Source organism: Grammomys surdaster, unplaced genomic scaffold (assembly GCF_004785775.1).
Source record: "Grammomys surdaster isolate TR1022 unplaced genomic scaffold, NIH_TR_1.0 125941, whole genome shotgun sequence".
In the NCBI taxonomy this organism is placed as follows: Eukaryota; Metazoa; Chordata; class Mammalia; order Rodentia; family Muridae; genus Grammomys; species Grammomys surdaster.
In genome coordinates, this window is record NW_021620763.1 from 884314 (window position 1) to 906138 (window position 21825).

Here is a 21825-nt window from a genome sequence, read left to right on the forward strand (position 1 = left end):
CTTTATGGGTTATCAGGCTTAGACACAAGTGCCTTTAGCTGCTGAACTCTCTCCCCGACTCCTATGTTGCCATAGCCTGCATGGCTTTGCTCTGGAAGCCTGACTGGGGTGATGAGTGAATGAAGAAATGACAGACACAAAGACACAAGTACAGGAAAGCTGGGATTGGGTGGCATCTTAGTTTCTTTTCTATTGCTGTGAAGAGACACCAGGACCAAGGCAACTTATGAAAGAAAGCATTGAGTCGGGGGCTTGCTTACAGCTTCAAAGGCTGAGTCCATGATGATCATGGCAGGTAGCATGGCACCAAGCCTGCACTGAGGAGTATCTGAAGAGCTTGCATTCTGATCTGCAAGTTGGAGGCAGGGGAGAGAAGAAAGTGGCTGACTGGGCCTGGGACAGGGTTTGGAAATCTCTAAGCCTATCCCTAGTGCCACATCTCCTCCAATAAGGCCACACTCAGTCTTCCTCAAACAGTTCTACCAAGTAGGGGTCAAGCAGTCAAATATAGGAGTTGGGCCCATGCCCATTCAAACCAGCACAGGTGGGGCTCTGATGGAGGGCGTCAACTACACCACAGCCTAGAAACTTAGCACATTTATTATGTATACTATAAGGAGTCAGGCTAGCTAGTCTTAGTTGAAAGTCCCTGAGGCTGGGCAGTCTCAAGTTGTAGTCATCCCAGGGGAGGAAACTGTGGGTGCTAGTTTTTGCGCACATTGTCAGTATCCACACATGGAACAGGGGAAGGTTTTACTATTTCCATAGGTCTGAGGTATCGATCTTTTTTGACATGGCTGTACTTCTGTCAATAATCCATATTCACTTAGATTTCCTCTGATTTACACTGCTAAATTTATCCCACCAAAGGAAATATCAGCTAAAGGAACATATTTTTATTATTCTGTAATGTCATATATATAAATAACCTTTTTGTATGCATCAAACTTTTCTCTTGAGAGTACCCAGTGCAGCTTGATTTCAATAGCTGAATTTTTAAAGGAAGATCTGAAATAAATGCTAATGAGAGATCTGGCTCTTTGATGAAACTATCAGGGTTGGTGAACTTGTCAGAATTAATGTGAAACTGAGGAGGTGAAGCTGAAATGCTTCGGAGAGCAGCGTTTTTAAATAGCTTCATTTTTCTTCCTCTTTAGAACAGATGCAGATTTAATGGTCTTTATGTGGAATCCCAGTGATATCCTCTTCAACTGCTTTCTAAATGCAGTCTTGTGGGCTTAACCAGTATGCTTACATTTATAGCATGCAGATAATAGCATAGGGTATAAAAAGAAGCACTTAACCTTATGAACATCATATATGAAATATATTGCTATTATGATGTCTCTATTTGGGAAGAGGAAGGGGAGAAGGAAAAAATAGAGCAAAAGAGATAAAGAAAAAGAAAAGAAATAGAGCCAAAAAAATATGTAAAAATAGCCATCAAGGAAACTTAGGGAACTTTTCAGTGTGGATACAAAGTAAGCAGCCACTGCCACATTCTCCTGCCTCCAGACCACATTATTCCCATATCCTGAGAAACTGAGGTTTAAATAAAATAATAATAATAATGGGCTAGTTTGTTTGGTAAAAGTAATTTCAAGATAGCATGTATCAGGCTGTGGTAGTTATTACTTACTGCTTTTAAGTAGTGTTTACAGCAACTAAGCAGAAAGATATGAAAAAATGTGCAGTTTTGTAGGTGGAAAGAATCTTGATCAAGCTTTTTTGTTTTGTTTTTGTTTTTGTTTTTTTTTGTTTGTTTGTTTCGAGACAGGATTTCTCTGTATAGCCCAGGCTGTCCTGGAACTCATTCTGTAGACCAGGCTGGCCTCGAACTCAGAAATCCGCCTGCCTCTGCCTCCCTAGTGCTGGGATTAAAGGCGTGCACCACCACTGCCCGGCTTGATCAAGCTTAAAGTGGCAGATAGAAGGGTATACTTGTTAAAAATATGACTACAGTTTAGGAGAAGCCTTTCAAAACAAGAGTCTCCTTGAGATCAATGACTGATACATTGAAAACTCTAGCTTTCAAATAACCCCAAATTCATTTGGAAGGAGAGAGTGAATTGAGAATGCACTTGAACTGCAGCCTGACTGAAAACACCCTCCTAAACAAATGTTTCCCTAGATTTGGCCTTGAAGGCAGATAGAGGATGCTGTAGTTGGGGTCCAAGGAGCCAGTGTATGTCTTCAGCTGGCAACAGAACTTGGAGGTTAGCACTGATTTTTGCAGGCAGGTTAGATGCAAGAACGAAGGGTCATGAAAACTGAGGTCAGGCAATGAGTAGTAGGGTTTGATTCCCTGCAAGCTGGCCCTGGAGGCCATTGTATGAAGCTGTGAAGGTCAAGCCTAGGTTATAATGACTCCAGCATGGCTGGAGATGCCAGGACTGTGAAGCATCTGCTGAGGAAAGTTGCAGGCATCAAGTGGAGTTAGCCCAGTTGGGGAGAGTTGGGTCATGGCATCTGTCTCAAGACTGTGATGATGATATATCTAGTTAGCCAAGCCTGCTCCTTAGATTTCCCTCCCTTTTACTTCAGTCAAAACACACTAATTCAACCTGATAAATGTATTTTCCAGCTGACACCTCATCTCCACTACCCCTGTGATTGATCATTCAGGTCCTTACATCTTGTTCTAGGTATTAAAACAGGCTCACCCCATAAACAGGAAGCATTCTTCATATCATGAATTTTCTTCCAAACATGATCATGCTAACCCTGACGCTCAAAATTTCATGATCCTCATCTGTAAAGTCCAAAACACGCCCCTGCCCCCATCCACAGTTTTAGCCTTCACTTCTTTTTATGTCCAGCCTCAGCACTTTCCATATTCCCACCCAGTTCACACACATACACACACTACACACACGCACGTGTATCCTTCTTGGTCTCATTAAGACTCACAGACAGCTCCACTCTTTTGCCTGTTTAGTCGTGGGTATTGTGTAGCCACAGCAAAGGCAGTTAAAATCACGTACAGGACCTGGAAGCTCTACAGACTCCTTTTTATGGGGCTTGTGGCTATAGCAGAGGACCCATGTTTGGTTCTCAGCACCTACATGGGAACTAACAACCAACTCCAACTCCAATTCCAAGGGATTCTCTTCCCTCTTATGGCCGCCCAGGACACTGCACGTGGTGCACATGGGTACATACATTCACGTGAAACACCCTATAACACAAACCAGGAAGCAATGCATCCTTAAAAAAAGAAAGAACTGAGACCCCTTTAAATGGCTATAGCAATGTGAGAGTTGGGCGTTAAGGTTGTGAGCCCCTCAGCTCTTTTGTCCGAGCGCCAGGAGAGCCTTCCCAGTGTTCTCTGACAATTCTAACCGCAAACTCGGTGGGGAATCCGAACCAGGCCTTGGGAAAGGAAATCCCGCGAGAAGTGCTGCGCGCGAGATCCCGGCCAGCTGGACCAACGGTTAAATTTAGCCGGTGCAGCCCAGCTGCCCAGTCGGGCGTGTTGTCGGGCTTCCAGGAGGTTCTGAGGTGGAAGCTCGCGGTTCCATTCGATGTCTTCGTAAAGAATCGCTCGCGGGGCGCGGAGCCTGTCAACGGTGAGGGTGTGGAGGGTTTCCGGGGCCTGGGGCTCACGTGCGCAGCTCTGTCACGCATGTCCGGGTGCGTGGCTTCGCGGGCTTCTCCGGCTAGGGAGGCCCAGAGCCTGCGCCTCAGGTGGCCTTCGAGGTTCGGGCGGGCCTGTGGTCACGTGGCGGCCGGAGTGGGGAGATGGCGGGACGTGCAAGCTTTTTACCGAGTAGGCCACGCGCGCCGTGGGCTGACATACGGAGCCCTCTGAGGGACCTAGTTCACTAGGCGTCAGCCTTACTCACCAGCGTGTGAATTCTTCCCTTCCCCGGAGGCCAGGAGACAGCATGGAGAAGCAAAAGCCCTTCACGTTGTTCGTCCCACCGAGACTGAGCAGCAGTCAAGTGTCTGCCGTGAAACCGCAGACCGCGGGAGGAGACTCCAACTACTTCAAGGTCAGTTTGCCTGTGCGCCTTTAAGAAAGTGCCTGGGCCAGTGAGTGGGGGGAAAGGCGCTTCCACCAAGCTGGGAGACCCGAGTTCCTTGCCTAGAACCCACAAGGTCAAGGGCGAGAAGCAACTCTGCAAGTCGTTTTTCTGACTTCCACACCTTGGACTCTGCTGCGAGTCCACAGAGACACACCAGAGATAGATGCTAATAAGAAAAGCATGCTTTTCACTTTGTATGTTACAGTAATAGTTGATATACCCTCAACGTTTGAATGGCTTTTTCTTTTTTTTCTTTTTTCTTTTGGCCCGAAATCAGAGGCCTTATTGTATGTTGACAACATTCAAACTTTTAGAGACTTCTTTAAAAGTGATTCTGGTAAAGATTCACTGCTGGGCTGGAGAAATGGCTTTGCCCTCAACAGCACGTACAATTCGCAGTATTTCTGCTCTTGCAGGGCCGGGTCTTTTCATCTCTGCTGGCAAAACACACACACACACACACACACACACACACACACAAACTTAAAATCTTTTAAAGAATTGCTGTTGTAAAACTGCATAAATAGGATTTGCTTATTTAACTTATCTGCTTAAATGATTTGAAACTATTAACGTTTTTATTAACACATTAATTGTAGATAATGGGTTTCATTATGACATTTTCACGTATGTAAATTATACTTTAAACATTGAATGTACTTCAAAGGGTGTATAATTACATTGGCTTCTTTTTTAGTCACTTTATGTATGTATGTATATGTAGGTGTGTATACATATATGGGTATATGTACATATACACATGTGTATGCATATACATGTGGGTATGCGTGTATATATATATGTATTCTTAAAAATGCATTTGAATATTAGTACTGTTGAATATCAAAGTGATACTGAATAGGATATTTAAGAATCTCCATTCCTGCCGGGCAGTGGTGGTGCACGCCTTTAGTCCCAGCACTTGGGAAGCAGAGGCAGGTGGATTTCTGAGTTTGAGAGTTTGAGGTTAGCCTGGTCTACCAGGACAGCCAGAGCTACACAGAGAAACCCTGACTTAAAAAAAAAAAAAGAATCTCCATTCCCCTCTTATTCCCCTCCCATTAATTCCTTCCCATCCCAACTAGGCTGCCTTCTATTTTCATGTTTGTTTTGTGTGTGTGAGTAATCCAGTGTGTTTCATTAGAGTTGCTTACTGCAGCATAAGCTCTTAACCAGTGGCTGTACCATTGAAGAATATGTCTCTCAGGATTTGAGGCAATTTGTAAGGAAAAATATGAGAAAAGTAGGGATTTTATCAAGGAAAATTAAGACTATTTGGACAAATGGCTATATGTGGGTAGTAATTAATATTGTGACTGAGCTTCTTGGTAGATAAGGTAAAGGGTAAATTTTTCATTTATGTAAAATTCTAATTGAGAAGAATTACATAAGATTTCTCAGGTGAAACAGCTTTTTATATTATTTAAATTTCTTAAGTGGTACTTTCTATGGAAATGATATGCAGTTAATATTTTAGTTTTACATGCTGCAGATAATTTCTGCTATAGCTAAGACATATTACTGATATTTGATTCAGTGAAGATCTCAATTTGGTTGAGGGAGATGGAAGGAAACCATATACTATTGAAATTGCTAATATTTTAGAATATCTACAAAGCTTTTGTTAAGTAATTTATAGCTTAGGTCCATCTTACTAGAGGACATAATTAAGATTTTTGCTTTGTTTGCTTAGTATTTGTTTGCTTAGGAGTATTTGATATTTTAAATACCATGTATCAAAAGATTTATAATTAGAGTGACTTTAAGTAGATATCGGATACTATATTTGTATATTACACTGTTAGGTATTAAAGTGGTATTGAGCAGAATATTTAAAGAACCTCTTTGTATTTCTAGACTGTCAACAAATGTACAGAAGGTGATTTTGGTGTTCCACTTACAATGTCCAGTCTATCAAAAAATCGGGAAAACATTGATACAGGTAGGTTTGGACAAATATGTAATCTTTCATTTTGTTATATACATTGCCAGCAATACAACACAAGCATTACATTAATACTCTTGACATTCAGCTAGATAAAATAGTATAAAATGATGTTCTCATATTTAATAACATTTTATTTTGCAGATCCTGCTTTTCAGAAACTTAGCATTTTGCCCATGCTTGAAAAGGTTAGTAAGAGTGTGCCTATACAAGAGATTGAATTATTTGAAGAAAAAAAATCAGTAGTTGTGGGATTAGTAGTTTTGTGTAATTTAATTCTTTTTATATTTATGTGTATATATGCTTATGTGTATTTGTATGTGAGTGTGCACATATCATCATATATGTGTGGAGGTCATAATGAAACTTGTAGACCTGCGCTCAAATCAGGTTATCATTGTGGTCATCATTGTTACTCATGGAGCCATTTTGCTAGTTATAGTCTGGTGTATTTAACTGTCATTAGCTTTAAAAATGTAGTCTTACAATGTGTGTGTGTGTGTTTTTTTTAGGTTGCTAATTCTGGCAGTTGCCACTATCAGGAAGGAGTAAATGACTCTGATTTTGAGGTCAGATATTTCCTTCTTATTACTGGAATTTCATTTATTATTTGAATATACTTTTTTAAGGTCCCAAAGTATTCATATTTGGTTAACGTTTTAAAATATATTCTTTGAAGTCTTTCTTTTGCTGGCTCTGGGGACTAAACCAGAGCCTCATGCACTTTAAAATGGCAACTGTTCTACAACAAAGTTGTATCCATATTCCAGATATTTTTTTTCTTCTTAAAGTATTTGAAGTGCTAAAACTTTTGTATTTTCCTAGGTAAAAGAAAACAATTCTTTTAGGGAAATTAAATTTTAAAGAAAAAAAAAAAACTAGAGGAGTAGAGATAGATATGTGGAAAGGCCAGCATTTTACAAAAATAATCTTTGACAGATAAAATTGTCATTAGGCTGCTTTATTGTATAAGAAGTTTATTTGTAGAATATGGCATAGTTTTTGTATTATAAGAATCAGTCTTACAGCATTACCTTTTTTTTTTTTTTTTTTGGTTTTTCGAGACAGGGTTTCTCTGTGTAGCCCTAGCTGTTCTGGAGCTCACTCTGTAGACCAGGCTGGCCTTGAACTCAGAAATCCGCCTGCCTCTGCCTCCCAAGTGCTGGGATTAAAGGCGTGTGCCACCACCGCCCGGCTCTTACAGCATTATCTTATAAATTAAGGGAAATTTCAGGCCCTGATAAGTGCTGTATGTCTATTGCCAGGGTTAATAGTGTCACAGAATAAAAAAAAATTGGAACCAGTTTATATTTTGATAACAGGTTAAATGCAAGCAAATGTCAGTTTATTTTTTAAATATGACTTGCAGCATAGCTTCATGTTAGAGTTATGTTATTTGTTTATCCTGTGAGATGCCCTGAGTTAGCTCCCCAGTTCCAACATGAAAAGCAAACCCAAATTCCTCTGGCATTTATAATATGATGCGGATAAAAAGGCAAGAAATTGAAAACCTCAGGCTCATTGAAAATTACATATTATATTTGCTATTTTTCTTGTCATATTCTTAATATACTCTTAATCCTCAAATGATTTCTCTAAACAAAATGCTTTAAGACAATTGTTAACATTTATGTATTTCTTGTGGAGTGATGTATTTCAACTGTTATTGAGTTAGATTCTCTTACTGAATTAAACTGTTCTTAGCTTTAGCATTTTTCAGTCTTGATTTTATTCAGTAATTTTAGTGAAGTAGCATATGATGTCTTGATACTATTAAAGTTAATTTTGCTACAGTATAAATCGAATAGACAATTGTCACCTTTAGTATATATGTATATCTGGTAGGTAACTACTGTTGGTTATATTAAAATTTAGACAATTAACTTTTGGAAATCCATTTAAATAGAATTCAGAGCCAATGAGCAGACTATATTCAAAGCTGTATAAAGAGGCTGAAAAGATAAAAAAGTGGAAAGTGAGCATAGAATCTGAACTGAAGCAGAAAGAAAATAAGTTGCAAGAAAACAGAAAGATAATTGAAGCCCAGCGAAAAGCCATTCAGGAACTTCAGGTACAATGGCATTTTGAATTATAAATATGGCAAATAAATACTATTTGAATAAAAATAAAAGAAAAATATAAAAATATGGCACACAGTAAATATTAGCATAGTACTCTTGGAAATAGAACATTAATTCAAAGTGAATTGCATTAATTTTGTTTATGTGGCAGATATTTTGAGAACAAGGCTTTTTGAAATTTCACTAATGAAAGTTACAGGTCAGATTCAGGAATGAATACAGGACAAATTACACAAAATTTCATGAAGATGATTAAAGAAATAATTAGATAATGACAAACTTAGTCACATTTATTCATTAAAAAAGTTTAAAATTTTATTAAGTCCTATTATTGATGTTTAATTTGATGTGATATATATCAGAATGTATTTATAAAACTTTGAAACTGTTTAATTATAGCATAGAATGAGAAAAAAGTCAAAGTACAAGCAGCTAATACACTTCAGTATTATTAGAGATAATATTCTCTAAATAGTATTGAATGCTTTTGCTGGTCATTCAACAAATTTTAAGCTGATGAAAGTGAAAGGTTCATCCCTCCCTTTTTACGTTATTTAGTGTATGAATGCTTGCGCGCACGTGTGTGTGTGTGTGTGTGTGTGTGTGTGTGTGTGTTTAGGTCAGAGGACAACTTCTGGGATTCAGTCTTCTGCCTGTATCATGTAGGTTCTGAGGATTGAACTCAGATTGCCAGGGATGATAGCATGTCTTAACTGGCTGAGACATCTTATACTCCCTTTCCCTTTCTTGAGATGGGGTTTAGTCTTGTGTAGCTCAGGCTGGCCCCAGACTCCTGATGTTCATGTCTCCACCTCCCAAGCAGATTCATATTTTTATGGAAAATTCGTAAGCTGTAACAAAATTTTCCTTTCATGTAGAAAGAAAATAATTTTATAGAATTTATATAATAACATATTAGTAAAGAAAACTTTAATGATTATACTCTACGCTCACTGGCTCACTGATTCTTAAATGAAATGTAATTAACTTGTTCTCTTTTATAAATTAGTTTGAAAATGAAAAAGTAAGCTTGAAATTAGAAGAGGAAATTCAAGAAAATAAAGATTTAATAAAGGAGTAAGTGTTAATTTTACTTCCAAATTTATTATTAAAATAGTTTTTATTTGTTGAGTACTTTCTTTGTGTTATATATTATAGCTATAATAATTTTTATCTGAGTGTGTGGAAAGCCTAGAAAGCCCTGAGTGGTTGTGGAGGGAGTAGATGACGTCCTGAGTGAATGTGTATTATTTGATGTAGCTCTTAGACCCTTGAGAGTGGCGAAGCCTTCCAAGGGTGAGGCCTGAGGGATAACAAAGCTTTCCTCTGGTCTAAGAGAGAATGTTATCTGTATGTAAGTAAGAATGTTTATGAATATTTGACCAGTGGGTTCAAACACTGGTAACTGTAGCTTCTCCTCCTGAGTGACTGATACCCGAGACTGCTCCCCTACAGAGTCCTCCTACCAAGACTGACTAGCTCCTCTTGATGTATTGTACATGCATTTATTATGTTTATCATATAATTTCATATTATTATATATTATATACAATATAACCTTTTATAACTGTAACTACATAATTATAATATGTAATAAAACAACATATTTATATAATACATAATATTTACATATATTACATATACATTACACATGTAATATATTATGCAAAGTATATGAAATATATCACCTGTATTATTTATATAGTATAAAATATGAGGTAGTTAAATTAATATTTGTTGTGTACAACATAGTTGTTGCATAGTTGGTGCATCTCTGTCAAAGTGAGTGCAGCTTATCTGATGCTGGCTTTTCTGTATATGTGTCTGTGTGTCCTTTCTTCATTCTTTGCCACTTCAATTAGGTTTCCAGGACCAAGCCATCAGGTCATGGCATTAGTGCAATGGAAAAAAAGGATTAGCAAGCTGGCTAATGATGAATAACTTCTCACTTTCTAAAATGTCAGAGGTCAGGAAGAATCATTTCCTGAAATCAAAAAAGATGTCTGAAAACTCATATCTAGAACTACCTTGGCATATTGTCCATCTACCTGTGACACTGTTTCCCTAGAAGCAACACTTAAAGAGTCAACTCAGTTTATAACTGCTTTTCCCTCTCAAGTGCCTTTTTAAAAAAATCCTTTTGGTCTGTAATAATTCATCTGTACTGAAAAATTAAATGTTGAGTAATTGAACCAAGTTGTTCTTTATATTAGTATATTATTACAGATAGAGATCTTATTCACACAATGAATACCAATTGAGAAAATTAACCTTTTGGTTTTGAAGGTTAGGCATTGTGTTCTTTTCTTTTTTCTTTTTCTAATGTATGTTAGAAGCTTGAGTCATCTTGGATGAGGGAGCCTCTGTCAGATTGAACTGTGGGCAAGTCTTCTATATTTTCTTGATTGATTATTGATGTGGTGATGTAGGAGGGCCTAGCTAATATGAGCAGTGACATTCTGGACAGGTGGTCTTGGCTGTTAAAGAAAGCAGGCTGAGTGAGTAAGCCCTGAGGAGCAAGCTAGTAAATCAGCATTGCTCCATGTTTCCTGCCCTGATTTTCCTCAGTGATTGACTGTGATTAGGATTTGCAGGTCAAACTCTTTTTCTAGTTGCTTTTAATCATGGTATATCACAGCAAAAGAACTTAAACTAGAACAGGCATCAAGAACAGTTTAGGAATAATTAGTAAGTGAAAAGTTTAACCCTGTATGTACACTTACCATTTCTCTTAGACAAATCTTGAACTTTTTTTCTGTGAGGATATTCATAGTAATAGTAACTTGCTAGAGACTGGGAAGGAACTGTCCCTTTTATTTAGAGGAGGGAAGCAGTTATTAAGTGATTTGCCAATGGTACTGTCTCTGCTTAATTGTTACTGAGTGATATACAGAATTAATGTTTAAAAATTTTAACTATATATCTCATAACTTTGATGTATGATTTTGCTTTCAGATAATATTACACTTAGGGAAACTTTTTTTTTTCAGGAATAATGCTACAATACATTGGTGTAATCTACTCAAAGAAACCTGTGCTAGGTCTGCAGAAAAGACAAATAAATGTAGGTATCTTATTTTACGTGGTTTTATAAATTTATTATTCATTTAATGGTGGAGGCAAGAGGAGAACACGCCTTTTCAGTTTTTGGATTTTTGATTTCAATGAATTTTATGCTAAGTTTTTCTTTTTGAAAGGTAATGTCAAGAAGTGCATATATTTGCAGTTAATATTTGTTTCATTCATGAAAATGTGATTTATTTTGAGACAGGGTTTCTCTAGCCCTGGCTGTCCTGGCACTAACTATAGACCAGACTGGCCTTGAACTCAGAGATCCTCATGCCCCTGCCTCCTGAGTATTGTGATTAAAGGTATGAGACACCATCACCTGGCTTAAAATGTGACTTCAAGACTATCCTTTTCTGTCTAGAACTACTATGACATTGAATCAAGAATGAGATATATAGCCATGTCCATAAATAAGAAATAATAATGCTGTGGGGTAGGCATGGTATAGTAATACATTTTATAATTACATTAAGGTCAATAATAGAGTATACACAGGACGTGAGTACCATAAAAATATAAAGAGTTGAAAATTTTCATCTAGCAGTGGATCCTTTGTAAAACTGTAGACACTAATTTGTAGTAATGTTACTGTAAACAAGTGTGCATTGCTAGTTGTATAAAAGTATATCACATATATTAATTATATAATACTTGAATAATAAGCAAGAATTACTGCTTTTTAAATTTTCTAGACTATATTTTAGGTTTCTATTTAAAATCTGCTTTCATATTAAATAAAGTTAGCTTTAAAATGGTCTGAAGAAAGTCCTTCAGAGGTATTCTAGAAGAAGTCATCTTGAAAAACCAGAAAAAAAAATAGAAGGCATTGTTATTATAGGATATGAGAGCTCCATGTGGTTCCTGCACCTGAAAACTTTCCAATGGAGCAAGATGTGGAAGTAGAATACAGTGATGTTTATTATCTTGATACTGTGTATGCTTCAGTTAAATTATGTATATCTTCAGTTTTAAGCAGAAAATTGAAAAAGTAAAAGAAAAAAAGAATAGAAAATCTTAGGCATAGTGATATAATGCTTTTTTTTTTATGGTTAAAAAAAGCGTATATTTAGAATTAGTCATCTGGACTCAGTTTAGATGATCCCAATCTTGTTGGCAGCATCCAGAGCATCATAATCAGGAGCCAACCGAACATACGCCTTCTTCTCTCCAACAGGCCTTATCAGGGTATTGACTTTGGCCACATCAATGTCATAGAGTTTCTTCATGGCCTGTTTGATCTGGTGCTTGTTGGCTTTGACATCCACAATGAACACAAGCGTGTTGTTGTCCTCTATTTTCTTTATGGCTGACTCAGTGGTCACTGGAAATTTGATGATAGCATAGTGGTCAAGCTTGTTTCTCCTTGGTGCACTTTTCCGAGGATATTTTGGCTGCCTCTGGAGCCGCAGTGTCTTGGGCTGCCGGAAGGTGGGTGATGTTCGGATCTTCTTTTTGTGGCTGTGGACGCCTTTCAGCACTGCCTTCTTAGCTTTCAAGGCCTTCACTTTGACTTCGGCTTTGGGAGGGGCAGGAACTTCCTTCTTCGCTTTCAGTGCCATCTTGGCGAAAAGGCGATATAATGCTTTTTAATCCTATTCTTTGGGAGACTAAGACTGAAAGACTGGAGGTTTGAGGGCAGCTTGGGCTGTGTAGTTTTATCCTGTTTCAAAGGACAAAGGAAAAAGGCTTATATAATAAGGATATAAAGAAAGAAACTGTTTTTGTATAGCTCTACAATACTTTGTTTTGACTCTTGTAGAAATTAAAGTTTATAATGTAAACTAGTTTCAACAAGCTTAGGTTAATTTATTATTAAAGGGAAGAAACCAACCCCAAACTTGGTGTAGTCCTAATGGTCAGGTTATCAGTGGTTTGTAGTAATGTTCTAGGCCTTCATATTCACTTACCTCTCACTCATTGACTCACTCAGTAAAATTTACATAAATTACATGTTAGACCAAGTAAGAATAAGGGTAACAAGACTAGCATGGGGACATGTCTGTAATTGTAGGACTTGGGAGATAGAGGCAGGATTTTAAATTCAAGGCCAGCCTGAGCTATGTAGTGAGACCTTGTTTTAAAAAAGTGAAGGACTGTGAATGTAGCTTAGTGGTAGAGTACTTGCCTAACATGCTTAAGACCCTGTGTTTGATCCTAGTACTGAAGAATTTTTAAAAAAATTACCAAATTACCTTCTTTGATGCTTGTCTTTACACAGATCTAGATTTCTTACCTATGCAACTTCCTTCTTTTTTTTTTTTTTTTTCGAGACAGGGTTTCTCTGTATAGCCCTGGCTGTCCTGGAACTTACTCTGTAGACCAGGCTGGCCTCGAACTCAGAAATCCGCCTGCCTCTGCCTCCCAAGTGCTGGGATTAAAGGCTCGCGCCACCACCGCCCGGCGCAACTTCCTTCTTTCTAAAGAACTTGTAACATTTTTGAAGCCTGTGTACTAACAATAAATTCTCTCACTTTGTCAAGAGAAAGTTTAAAAGATTAAATTACATTTATTTATTGTGTGTGTGTATGTGTATGTGTGCACACATGTATACTATGGCACATTTGTGGAGGTCAGAGGACAACTTATAGGAGTCGATTGCTCTGAGTCGGTACAGGCTGACTATAATTGGGCCTCAGTCTTCTGATCTGAGTCTTGCAAATAAAAATGTTTTTATTTACTTTGAATTATAATTTGTTTTTATATTTTTATTTATTTTATTATAATTTGTTTCTTCATTGATATTTTTTTCCTTTTAGTTTCTTTATCTTTGGTTTCATTTAGATTGAACATGACAGAATTAGATGTAATTATTTTTCTTTGTGGTGTTTATCCTGCTTTTGTTCCCTGTAAGGGTGATATTGTATAGAGGATAGGGATAATTGTAGGATATATTCTGTAGACCTGTGATTAGGCCTTAATTTTTTTTGTAAATACTTGCCTACAAATTATGAATTTTCAAGTACTTTTCCTTCTCTTTAGGTGGGACAAGATATAAAGTGGCTAGTGTGTGCTGGAGTTTGGTATTTAGCCTTCTCCCTTTTGTCTTTCTCCTTTTGTTTTCCTTCCCTTTCCTCTTCCTCTTCTCTTCTTTCCCTTCCTTCCCCCTTTTATTCCTTTCCCTTTCCCCTCACTTTATTTTCCTTCCTTTTCTTCTCCTATATGGTAGTCTAGAGATGGGTAGAACAGTATATTTTTTATTCTTCTATATGAAAGGCTGTAATCAGTTCTTTCTTCTACTCCAGGTCAGTCAGTTTATGATTTTGCCCTAGTTTAAATAGTTTCTCCCATAGGAAAGTTTTATTAAGAACTGGATGCCTTAATGTATTTTAAATAATGTCTATTTTCTTCCTCTTTTTGGAACATGATATAATACTTCTTTGAACCTAGGAAAAATTTGAGAAGTTAAACTTGTAAGGATGTTGTGCCTACTCAGATTCTTCCGCATTGAGTGTCTAGCAATGCCAGTTACAGTTTAGATATTTTGGCTTTTTTTTTTTTTTGAATGCTGGCTGTGGTTTCTAGAATTTTTTTGTTCTAGCCTTCCTGCTCAAATAAGTTGTAAATTGTGGCTTTGCCTATCTATGTCTCCAATTTTGAAGGTAGTTGCTTGCTTTGTGACCTTGCTTCTTTTGGGTCAGAGAATTTTCAGTTTATCTTCTTTTTTGTTTATGGAATAGAAACTTCCAAGCTTCTTGCATAACAGATAAAAATTCAGACTACTTCTGATGCTATTTTTAGAAACTCAGAACTGAATTATATACTTACAGAATTTTAAACATTTTTTATTTTTTGGATATTATAAGTATTGTCTTGTTGATGTTACATTTTAAAATTTAGTTTTGAAGTTTTTAAATAATAATTACAGATGAATATGAGCGGGAAGAAACCAGACAAGTTTATGTGGATCTAAATAATAACATTGAGGTAAGTTTTATTATTTTAAATGATTATTTTAAGTAAAAGAATTTCTAAGCAGAGAGAGTGATAGCTACAAAGATTTTTGTCAACTGCAATTGCCATAAATTGAAATAAATAAAATTATTGATTGATGCATGATTGAATCATCAGTAAAATTCTTACGGTTCTAAATTTCGAATACTTTTTATAAATAGTAGCCTATTTTTTGAAGGGGGATATAAGACATGATCTCATATAGTCTAAGTCTTCAGGCCTCAGCATTCTGAGTGCTGGGATCATATGTGGAATTGTACTAGCTCCTCTACTCCTTTTCTTATATTTGTGTGTATGTGTGTTTACATGAGTATAGGTGCATGTCTATGCATGTATATTTAGGAGTTCAAGGTTGATGTCAGGAATTTTCTTCCAGTGCTCTACCACTTTATCTTTTGAAACAAGGGTATCTCTTTTGAAACAGGGTATGTCAACCAAACCCAAGTCTTGCTGTTAAGGCTGATCTCCCTAGCCAGCTTGCTTCAGGGATATCCTGCTTCTGCCTACCAAGGCTGAAATTACAGGCAGGCCACCATTCTCATTCAGGTTTTATATAGATTCTAGGGATTTAGACTCTGGTTCTCTTGCTATACGGCAAGTGATTTTATTGTAGAGTCATCTCTCCAACTCTATAATACCTCTCAAATTGACATGTTAGTAATACAGTTTAATTTGTTAAATATTTATGGACCCTGTGGCAGGGACAGCACATTGTGACATATAACAATTAAGCCAGGCGGTGGTGGGACACGCCTTTAATCCCAGCACTTGGGAGGCAGAGGCAGGCAGATTTCTGAGTTCGAGGCCAGCCTGATCTACAGAGTGAGTTCCAGGACAGCCAGGGCTACACAGAGAAAACCTGTCTCAAAAAACCAAAACCAAAACCAAAACAAAAACAAAAACAAAACAATTAATTAAAAAAAAGGTGGGCATTACTAATCTGTATTTTGCTCCTGCTTCCCTTTGTTGTCTTATCTTTTAACACAGAAGATAGCTTAATTTTTTATGTGTTTCAGCAGAAAACAATTTCTGCTATTGCTTTTTTCTGTTTTTTTCTCCTCTCTTCCTCCCTTCCTCCCTCCCTTCCTCCCTCCCTCCCTCCCTCCCTCCCTCGCTCCCTCGCTCTGTCTTTCTCTCCCCCTCTCTCTCCCCACTCCTCCCCCTGCCTCTTTGAGACAGAGTTTCTCTGTATAGCCCTGCCTATCCTGGAACTTGCTCTGTAGACCATGCTGTCCTTGAACTCACAGAGATAGGCCTGCCTCCCTTGAGTGCTGGAATTAAAGGCCTGGACCACTGTGCCTAGTCCTTTTCTGTTTCTTGCTTTATCAAATACTTTCTGATTTTAATACTTTGTTTTATTTTTCCAGAACTTTTGTGTTCATACACTTATGTATGCTTATGAACATTTCCCCCTCTTTACTGTGCTATTAATCTTATCTTTATTCAGTCATTCTCTATTTCATCTAACTTTTATAAAGAATATTTAAAACTGTATTACAATTATTTTATATACAAGCTTATTATATATATGTACATTATTTTCTCAGATTCAATGTCAAATATCTAGTACAGTGGGCTTTGTGTTATATCCTAAAGTTTATATCCTAAAATAAGTTCAGACACATAATAGACACTCAGTAAATATTTAGTGGATGAATGAATGAATGAAATAATTTGATTTTACAAAAGCAAGATTTATTGAATGCTGAGTAAATGCATTCTATCAGGTGATGCAAACACAAATTTTAATTTTTATGGGACTGCCTCACATTAGTGGTGAAGAAAGAAATTTGATAAGCACAAATAAGTCTAAAATGATAGATTCGATGCTATTATATTTATTTTTGTTACCCCTTTAAAATTTTATGGATTGTGGCAGGGGATTATTGTATGTTAAATGTGTTATTAAGAGATAGAATGACAGTATTCACTTTGCTATTGTGCAGTGTTATGTGGTATTAGACATTATATAATAGTTACGTGCATATATATTTAAACATATAAAATATTTCTTTTTTTTTTCCTTTTGGAGACAGGGTTTCTCTGTATAGCTCTGGCTGTCCTGGAACTCACTCTGTAGACCAGGCTAGCCTCGAACTCAGAAATCTGCCTGCCTCTGCCTCCCAAGTGCTGGGATTAAAGGTGTGTGCCACGACTGCCCATAAAATATTAAAAACATATAATTTCTATGTATATGTGTGTAGGTGTGCCTGCCACAGTGTGCATGTAGAGGTTGGAGTTGGTTTTTATTTCTACTATATGGATCCCAAGGATCAAACTCTGGCTGAAAGGTTTGTTGATAGGTACTTTATTAGCTAAGGTATCATATTGGTCTCATTATAGGCTCAGCTTATATCTTTTTAGTAAATTATTGTTACAGTGTTTTCATTTTTCAAATGTATATTAATTTATATCTAAAGATTATGCAGTAAAATTTATTAATATTTTCAAAGTTTAAAAAGTATCTGAAAAGTCTCATTTTAAAAGTTAAACTTTGTATTCTAGAAAATGATACTAGCTTTTGAGGAACTTCGTGTGCAAGCTGAGAATGCCAGACTGGAAATGCATTTTAAGTGTAGGATCCCTATTTACATTTTCATGTTGCTTTTCTACTACTTATGTTTGACTAGATTTTGTTAGTATTTGTGTCTCTTTTATTTGATGCCCTAAACTGTTTATATTTCATATTATCTTTGCTTTTGTAAGCCCCTCAAAATCTTACTGGTGGCAGGGAATTAATATTTCTTACACTTTCTTTTGTTTTTTTTTCTTTTTCTTTTTTTCGAGACAGGGTTTCTCTGTGTAGCTCTGGCTATCCTGGAACTTACTCTGTAGACCAGGCTGGCCTCAAACTCAGAAATCCGCCTGCCTCTGCCTCCCAAGTGCTGGGATTAAAGGCGTGTGCTACCACTGCCCGTCTCTTTTGGTTTTGAAACTACTTTTTCTGTGAAATAAAATTTATTATGGCTTATATTTAATTTTTAGAGGCAGAGTTTTACCTTATATGTTTCTTGATAAATTATTAAGGTATGAATATCTAAGGTTTGTTATTTTAGAATACGTACTGTTATAAGAGCTGTAGGGTTTGAAGCTATAATTTTGATAGTGTATAAGTCACTATTTTACTAAAAAGAATTGGCAACAAGAAAATACCAGTTTTAGTGTACTAGAAACTTTTGAGGTTTAGTATAACTTTGAGATAAATGAAATATTTAAATTTTATGCAATTAAGACAAAGTTTATTTATTTATTTTTTAAAGTAAAAGAAGATCATGAAAAAATCCAACATCTTGAAGAAGAATATCAGAAGGAAGTAAACAACAAGGAAAATCAGGTTTAAAAAAATAACTCACTATTTATAGTCTTTTAAAATTAATAATGTTTATATATATTTATGAGATATGTTGTGATGTTTTGGTTTATGTCCATATTGAGTAGTGATCAAATTAGGTTAGTTAGCGTCTCTTATCCATCACTTAAACTTTACTGTAGGTACATTTAAATTCTAGCTATTTGGAGATTAATGCTCTATATTCTTTATATTTGTTAACTCATAAAATACCTAATATATCAAAAGCATTATGTTTGAAGACATATGAGATAATTTATATAAAAAGTTAATATTATATATATATAGTTGTTTGCCTAGTCAAATTAATGTTTATGATTCAATCAGACACTTATTGGAAGGTTAGTCCTCAGTAGCTTTGCATCAATGAATCTACAATGTTTATATCATTTTACATTGCTGCAAAAATGTGAGAAATTTTGTTTAAAAAACCTAATAAGGGCTGGAGAGATGGCTCAGTGGTTAAGAGCACTGACTGCACTTCGAGAGGTCCTGAGTTCAAATCCCAGCAACCACATGGTGGCTCACAACCATCTGTAATGAGATCTGATGCTCTCTTCTGGTGTGTCTGAAGACAGCTACAGTGTATTCATATATAATAAATAAATAAATCTTTAACATAGTAAATGTTGAAAAAAAAAAACCTAATAAATAAAGATGATCATTGACAATTCATTTCACATTTTGGGGTTTATTTTGAAATTAATTCTTTAAAACCAATAAAAGGAAACTAAAAATCTCTTTTGCTTTTTTCTATTAATATCACTTAGTGAAATACTTGTAAATGGTAAGTTCTTTGATATTTGCAAGGATATCAGTTTTAGGTTTGCATTATGCTATGTCTTTTTCATGTTTTATGCTTTTTAAATAGAAAGTGATATAAGGAATCCTCGCTGGGCATGGTGGTGCACTTCTTTAGTCCTTGTATTTAGGAAGCAAAAGCAGCCAGGTTTCTGAATTTGAAGCCATACTGGTTTACAAAATGATTCCTAGGACATCCAGGATTTCATAGAGAGATCTTGTCTCTAGAAGGAGCAAAGGGATCCTCTTTTATTTCTTCCCATCGTCTGTAGCTTTCTGTAAGATAAATTGTTAAGGGGGTATCTATTTAATAATAAAAAATAATTTAGAAGTACAGAAGTGATGCTTAGAGTTTTAAATTGTGATTAAAATATATTTCAATTTCTAAGCTACGCTTATATTGTGTGAAAGAATTTTTAAGCAGTCTTTTTGTATTTTAACTTTATTTTTTAAATATATTTCTGAAAGACGGAAGTCTTCTTAAAAATTAAAATTGTGCTTATTTCACAAAATGTAAAGAGAGAATAAAATGCTAAAAAAGATCATTTTGTAATTTTTGGTGCCATGTTTAAGTCTATAGATTGTTAGACCTTGCTAAGTTGCTGTTTGGCTGCTAGTGTTTTTTTCCTATGGATATATAAATACCATTGTTTCTAATATTTTTATAGACATTCAAAATCCCTGCCTGGGGATGGAATGTGATAGATGACATTATGGAGCAGAGCTTAGCAGTTGTAATGGTCAGCTGAGTGTCACTATTTTTATGCTGACTTTTTTTCTATCTTTTATACCTTTTTTCTTACCTGCGGTATCCGTTTTAGAGATGAGTTTTGTTTTGTTTTGTTGAGGTTTTTGAGTGTGAACTCAGGATCTTAGGTATTCTAGGTAAGTGATCTGCTACTTAGCACTATCTCTAACCTATCTTTTAAAGGTCCCTTGCAAAGGTAGAGCAGAGTTATTTTTCTGATTGGCATTGGTTTGTAGGTGATAGAGTCCAGAGGGAAAAAGTGAATTCTCTTTTTTCATACTTAAGTTCATCTGAAGTGTCCATGACCTCTAGTTCTTAAAAAATTTCAGGACTCTTTGGGTTAAGTTATCTTGCATCTCACCGGGCGGTGATGGCGCACGCCTTTAATCCCAGCACTTGGGAGGCAATGGCAGGTGGATTTCTGAGTTCGAGGCCAGCCTGATCTACAGAGTGAGTTCCAGGACAGCCAGGGCTACACAGAGAAACCCTGTCTCGAAAAACCAAAAAAAAAAAAAAAAAACAAAAAGTTATCTTGCATTTCATTAGTATCTCCCTCTGTATGTTTGTTCCAATTGATTTCCTTCTTTACATGTTTTGATTTGTGATAAATTATTCTCCACCTATGAAATGAGCCAATTAAAACATTATAGTATATAAAGACAGGTTTATTGGGAAACACCTGGTTCACCAACTTCATAGGAGATCAGTGAAGTTGCCATGGAGAGGGAGACAAAGAGGGAAGGGAAAGAGAAAGAAAGATGTGTGCATGTAAAGGAGAGGAAGGAAGGAGGGATCGAGGAGAGAGAGAATGAGAATGTGAGGAGAAACAAGAACCAAAATGTCTGGATTATATAAGGAAAAGCTTCTGGGGGAGGGGAAGCCCAACCTTCTGGGTTGGAAAGTTCAGTATAGAGGGTGGTATATGCTAGCCATGCCCTGTAACCAGGTAGGAACTGAGGGATGCTAGGAGAATCTGGAGGCCAGGATGGCTTTGGTATGTAAAATATGCAGTTCATCCTGGGTCTAAACCCTAACAATTTGGATTATAATTGTTTTGTGGCTTTTTAGAGAGAAAAAGTTTATTAACTCTTATTTTTGTGGCTAATTTTTAGACAATTTGGAGATAAAATAGTTAATTTTTAAAAAAATTTGAATCTTTAACTTTTTGCTGTTTCTTTACATCTGAATACTTTTGGTTATCTATATAAATATTTCTCAATAGTTTGTCTTTTTAAATCAGCCTAGAACAACCATATCTCTCTGCCTGTCTGTTTTGCTGCCTTCCTTCCTTTCTCTTCTTTGAGACAAGGTCTTTCTAAATAGTCCTGGCTGTCCTAGAGCTTGCTATGTTGACCAGGCTGGACTTGAATTTACAGAGACCCATCCTCCTACTCCAGTGATGGGATTAAAGGTATGTGCTATCATGCCTTGCTTGCCTGATTAATTTCTATATATCAAGACTCATTTTAACCCCTTGAAAGTTTTACTATTTTCCATGAGGCAGATTTAGATGTTCTTCTCTTAGTCAGGCATGGTCGCACATGCCTAAAGTCTCAGCACTTGGGAGGCAAAGACAGATGGGTATCTTATGAGTTTGAGGTCATCCTGGTCTACATAGAATTTCAGACCAGTAAAGGATACAGATAATAATTCTATCCAGAAAAACAAACACAAAAATGAAAGATAAAAAAGAAAACAAAAACCCCTCATACAAATACAAGTCAAAAGATAGCTTCTTTCCTGATTTTGATAACTTTTTTGTTTTATTACTGATGTTAATGCTCAGGTATAGTTGTTTGTTTGAATGCTGAGTTTCTTAACGGTGAGTTCTCTCATTTCTATATATTCAATAC

General features: G+C 36.3%; 1 protein-coding gene across 1 annotated transcript in view; it reads left to right on the forward strand.

Moving 5' to 3' along the window:
* Positions 1-3887: 3887 nt before the first annotated feature.
* The window catches only part of Sycp1 (synaptonemal complex protein 1), a 102790-nt gene continuing 84852 nt past the window's right edge, over positions 3888-21825 (forward strand). The window contains exons 1-10 of the mRNA XM_028753009.1: positions 3888-3995; positions 5886-5970; positions 6118-6161; positions 6486-6542; positions 7880-8044; positions 9064-9131; positions 11045-11118; positions 14989-15047; positions 17580-17649; positions 18335-18408. Of these exons, the coding sequence (XP_028608842.1) occupies positions 3888-3995; positions 5886-5970; positions 6118-6161; positions 6486-6542; positions 7880-8044; positions 9064-9131; positions 11045-11118; positions 14989-15047; positions 17580-17649; positions 18335-18408 (804 nt within the window). The remainder of the gene's footprint in view (positions 3996-5885; positions 5971-6117; positions 6162-6485; positions 6543-7879; positions 8045-9063; positions 9132-11044; positions 11119-14988; positions 15048-17579; positions 17650-18334; positions 18409-21825) is intronic.